Raw genomic sequence first — 5,623 nt, forward strand, 5'->3', positions numbered from 1 at the left:
AGCAATTTTCCAAGTTGGTGGTGATCAGATCTCTTAGTAAACCTACTTTTCGACTGAGCCCAGAGTCATCAAATACTTTTTCGAGTTTTATCCATACTTGCTTCGCTGTTGTAGCTTCTTGAACGTGGACATAATTAACTGGATCTATCAAAAGTATTATTTTCGATCTTGCTTTCGTATTTTTCTTGCTGTCGGATTGATAACCCGCATCAGGTTCAATTTCCTGCCACAATTCTTCATGTTCCAGATAGTTTTTGACGGCAAATTTCCAACTTTGGTAGTTTTCTCTTCCAATGAGTTTCTCAATTGTGCCCATTGATATTTGTGACACCATTTTTAATGTACTTTTCGTCAAAAAATATGTTGAAGAAGGAAACAAACACGCCGGTAATGGCCGATTGCGAGGTTATGAAATTGAATCCAATTTAATCACAGCAGTTTTGTATCGAATTATATTTCGTATTTACTTTCGGACATTATTTGCCCATAACCTAATGGAATGTTAAAGTAATTTATAAGAAAATATAACTCCAGAACACAATATTATTTAATTTACTTAGTAAACAGACAGCAATACAAATTACAGTATATGAATGAAAATTATCGACAGACAAGTCATTGTTTTTGACATTTATAAAGATAGATGGCGTTATTCAGTGTTGCAATTAGTTAATTTCAACAATAATAATTATGATTTGCATTCAATTTCGACTTTTTACCTTTACCCTTCCTTTTTGTATTAATATTGGTAGATTCGTCTTTTTTAACCGACTTCTGTAAGAAAACGAGTTTCGAGTCTCGTCTTTTCCTAAATATGGAAAGCCATTTACCACGTATTTTGTTTTTACATCAGAGGCCAGCCAAAATTTGATGCCAAATTTTTGGGGTTTGTTTGGCATATACTGAGTAAATCTGTATCTAGCCTTCGTCGGAAAAAGGTGCTCATCTACGGTAATGTAAGCTCCCGGTTTGAAGCAATTTTGACTGTTTTCAATAAATTTATCCCAAACTGCTGGGACTAAAGCGAACTTGTCTGTTTGCAAACGTTGACTCCTCTCATTTCTTTTGTAAAATATCAGTAAAATCTCGTCTACTCATAGTGCTAGAAAAAAATGATGGTCCCCACTTGTTGTTCCACTAATATTGGAGTCTCAAAGTATTTCCTTCGTATGCCCCACGTGCATACAATATTGCAAGAAATGCCTTCAATTTTTCTTGCGTAATTGTCCAGGATTTCCCCGAAACTCGAGAGCCTTCTAACTCTGTATAAATTCGTATATTTTCCAAAATATGATCGTCAATCAATAATAGGAACGCACTACTTACATTTCCCTTACTACTGCAACAATGAAATACACTAGCGTTGGTGTAAGTAACGCCATGATGATGGAATACATCTTCTCACTCTTCTTTTCTAACACGATTTTGCTCTTCTCTAGCTCTTGTCTAGATTGCAGCATTTTTTCCACTTTGTCCTCGTTGTACTGTAATTTGAACTCCGTAAGATCGCAATTCTTGCACCTCTTAGCCTCGTGTTGGTGGTATGTGACATCGATGTCGCGCGGTCCCAAGTATTATATAGCTGTCCATGGCCGCTTCGGAGACATTGAGCTTCTGGGTAAGTGTAGTTCGAAGCTCCTCCGATCCCGAGGCATCCATCGGAAGACAATTTTGTATCGATTTATTTATGTCGATGTTATTAGGTAATGGTGGCGGAGGGTTGGAAAATGACATAGATGGTATAATATACTCCTTAGAATGCTCCTCAGGTGGCGGTTGAGGCGGCGGCGGTAGAAGCTGCAGCACGTTCACCTTATGATGTGCCAGAGAATGTGGCGGCAATATCCCTGTCCTGTAGAAGTTCCTCTCTTCAAACACCGAGGCATGCACATATTTACAGTTAGCATAAGTGCACACGGAGTTATGGTACTTGTGACAGAACGTGTACACTCCCACCAGTTGTGAGTTATCGTACTTGTGCGCGAACCTATAGACTCGGGTCGGGTCACTAATGTCTTGTTTTATTCGTACTTTTGAACAATCGTGGAACGCGTCGTGAGTCGTTAGATCCAGACTGACTTTAATACGTCTCTCAATCTGAGAGACTCGCAAAAGATGCTGACAGGGAAATACGGAATTACAGGAGTAAGGGTTATTACATACATGGCTAGTATATAACAGCCCCCGGGATAGGAGTAAATTTACCCCAGAAGGGTTAAGTTTATGTGACTGTGGTTCGGATACTGGCACGCCTATATTAGGTGGCGGAGGTGGATCGGGCGCGGCTCTCAAAGTCGCAGCATACACTACCTCGTTACCTATTTTGGACCGTATACTACGCATACTTTTTCATTTTTATAAAATTTGGCGACGATTTAAATTTTATTAATGTTCTTCCACTCCGACTCTTGCAGCTGTTTTCATATGAAATATGGGGTATTATAGTTAGCAGGATTATAGGATTATAGGAACACTACTAGTCTAGTCTACTGCCAAAGTGGGTATGCCAGGAGCACAGAAGCACAGTATCCAGCCTAACGGATCGAAAATTTTTAATATTTCCGAAAGAAAAATTCGTTTAGTAGGCTTTGATTGTGATTTTTCTGTTAGGGGTTGTCCATTAATCACGTGATCTTTTTTTAGCATTTTTTAACCCCCCCTCCCCCATTGGTGATACGTAGTGAGGTTTAAGACCACCACCCCTCCCCCTTCTCAACATCACGTGTATTTTTACCTTACCTACAACGAATCTTAAAATTTTCTGAATATTATCTTAATTTAAATACAGGTATAAACTATAATCTTATTTTATTCTGAAATTAAGGACCATAATAAAAATGTCTACACCAGGTTGCAAGTTTTTTTTTATTGCCATAACAATAATAATAAACGAAGAGTTTAATCATAGGAAAAACATGTATTGTACTAGTACATAAATATATTTAATGTATATTGTCCTCGGACCACGGATTAGCAAGACATTCTTCAACACTAACAACTGGATAAGCATCTTGCAGGTCAGTTGTTGGCACTGTGCTTTGTTGAAAATCAACATCGGTTTCATCAAGCCACTCGGTGTCATCATTTTCGCGCACAACGCAGAGAATTTCTTTCGATCTGCCGATTGATCGTCGCGTGAGGATGCGTGAAGGACGAACATTGTGCATCTCTACACTATTACTGCTCGGATTAGGTTGCTTGTGACATGAATTTACATGTTCCTTAACTTTCTTCTTTGTACAGAAGTACAATCCACACCACTGGCACGTCCGATCCAAAAGTTGCCGACGATCCTTTTGCAGACTAGGGCAATACAGGTCATACGGCAATTTGTTAAAGCCCTCATGCGTTGGGGTGATTCCAAGAGACCGACGCAGAAGAAATGTAGCAATTTGCTACATTGCAAGCCTCAAGAGCCTCTTGAGGCTTCGGAATACATAGACCACTAGACGACTGCAAAATTGGGTAAGGAGGTATAACGAAGCGTTCAGGAAGAATAGATCGACGAGAACTCCGCAAATCTCCACAGCAAGCGTGGTCATCACACTTCACCACCTGGTAATAATATTAAGATATCTTAATCATATTAGATAAGAAAAGTAAATGATAAAATAATAATAAATGAGATTTTACTAATGTACCTGAAGCAAATACTGGCTCTCTCGCACATGCTCGCTATGCCACTGCAGAGAAGGCAAGTCTGGAACAAAGCTTTCAGCAGTGTCATCGGGCTCGAGGTACTCTGCTACGACGTCATGGCCGTCGATAACCATATTATTCCATACTTCTGTGAGAACTTCTCCAGCCTTCTGAAAGTTCATTTTTTCGAGATCATGATCTTTTGTTCTCCCTTGTTCATCCAAATGAGTTCCATAAGAATCATGCGGAAGTATGAGTCCAGATAATTCCCGGCTTAAAGGCGCCATTCTTCTCTCAACACGGTTGAATGCGCTTCTGCCGGGTGCATTCGTAAAAATGAATATTGCATCTAAATCATGCTTGACAAAGTGGTGTATGGCATGGGAAATAACCTTTGGATATCTCGGGTTTTCATCGGGTCCTCCATCAGATGAAATCAGAACAACTGGTTTCAGGCGTCCTTCTTCATCCCGCATAATTTCCTTGAAATTGTTGAGTGTAGCAAGCTTATTGAAGTCCACAGCATGAGTAGAAGCTGTCGAAGAGGAATGTTTGCCACTTCTAATCGCCACGTATGTTGGCCCTGAATAAGTAATTGCTTCAGCACGGCCCATATCATTTCCTTTTATGATGCACCCAGCATATACACTAGGGATCAATTTGTGCCTTGTAGCAATCACCCAATCATGATCAGGCAATGAGACACGATATTCGACATGCATCAGGAGAGGAGCTTGTTTATTTGCCGCTGTCAAACCTATAGGTACCCGGGCTTTATCATCTTGGGACAAAAAAAACACTTGTTTTGGCCCGAGAATAGATGCCAGCGTTTCCAAGGATCTTATTGTGGCGACACAAAAATGTTGATCGACATGAGCCTTATGGTGATCTGCCTCAGGGCGACTCAATTTGACAGGGACAGTGACTACATGCCTTTCACCCTCCAAGGTGGTATAATTTCTAGGGAGCAATCGAAGATACGTGCCACTCTTCGAAATTTGAAATCCGTGCTCCTTTAGCTTTTCATGGAGGTCAGTAAGTGTTCGGCAACTGCGAACAATTTCTGAGCGACGCCGTTCCTCCGCAGAAGCACCAAACATAGCCAAATCGACGATAGTTTTTAGCAATTGCGGTTGTTGCTCTTCTAGGCGTGGGCGACCTGGGGCAGAACGCGCCTTAAGAAGATCAGCTACAATCGGACTCTGATTGCAAGCAAGTTTAATCTTTGATTTTATTGATAATCTATGTGACTGGGAGTGACGCATATGTTGCTCCTTCTTCCGTAGTTCTTTTGTGCATTTATCAATTTCTCGGCGCAGTTTCGTCACATCACGTGTCTCATTTTCAGTGGCGCCCAGAAAATCCCTACGACGAACTGCTAAGTCGAATTCCATTTGAAGAAGAGAAATCTGATTTTTCAACTTATCCTGTGCAGGAGTAGCACGTACAAGCTGCAGTATAGAGCTGCTTGCACTTGGTGTATCGGGTGAATTCATTCAGAAAAATATTTCATTGAACACATGTTTCATGGGTAATTATAATTCACCCTTAAATACGCAAGCAAAGCTGCGCGCGTCCGCTAGTCAATTATATTCATAATTAAATAAAAGTAAATATTATTTTCTTATATTATAATTTAACTTCTTATATTCTTTCTAATCTTTGGAACAAGTGTGATCTTTGCAAGAGCATACATTGTAAATTGTTGGTGTTCCACCAAAGACTTGATTCCGAAACGTAGCTGTGGATGTGGAACGTGAACCATTACAAAACGACGTCTGGACGCCTACATTCCTACGGCTACGAGACGCCGAGGATGTAGAATAGGGAGTTGATCGATTTCTAATTCCCCTCGTTGCCATTTTTGATACGCGGCTTGCACCTGAAAAATATATACTATATTTTTATTTTGGCACTTATTACACGGTTGAATAACGCGAAGGCCAGTTATTTGATCTTTTTTATTATATTGATTCACATATTC

General features: G+C 40.1%; 1 protein-coding gene and 1 pseudogene across 1 annotated transcript; both read right to left on the minus strand.

Moving 5' to 3' along the window:
* Positions 1 to 1,322: 1,322 nt before the first annotated feature.
* Positions 1,323 to 2,343, minus strand: LOC146526538 (uncharacterized; annotated as a pseudogene).
* A 554-nt stretch (positions 2,344 to 2,897) lies between these two features.
* On the minus strand, positions 2,898 to 5,237 carry LOC146526539 (uncharacterized). Its single transcript, XM_085207028.1, has 2 exons — positions 3,642 to 5,237; positions 2,898 to 3,555 (listed from the first exon to the last, which is right to left on the minus strand). Exons 1-2 carry the CDS (start codon positions 5,133 to 5,135, stop codon positions 3,343 to 3,345), a joined length of 1,707 nt encoding a protein of 568 aa, XP_085063154.1. The 5' UTR covers positions 5,136 to 5,237; the 3' UTR covers positions 2,898 to 3,342.
* Between the last annotated feature and the right edge of the window lie 386 nt (positions 5,238 to 5,623).

This window comes from Heliconius melpomene, unplaced genomic scaffold (assembly GCF_056956725.1).
Source record: "Heliconius melpomene rosina isolate 202511_hmr_F unplaced genomic scaffold, ASM5695672v1 ptg000030l, whole genome shotgun sequence".
Lineage (NCBI taxonomy): Eukaryota > Metazoa > Arthropoda > Insecta > Lepidoptera > Nymphalidae > Heliconius > Heliconius melpomene.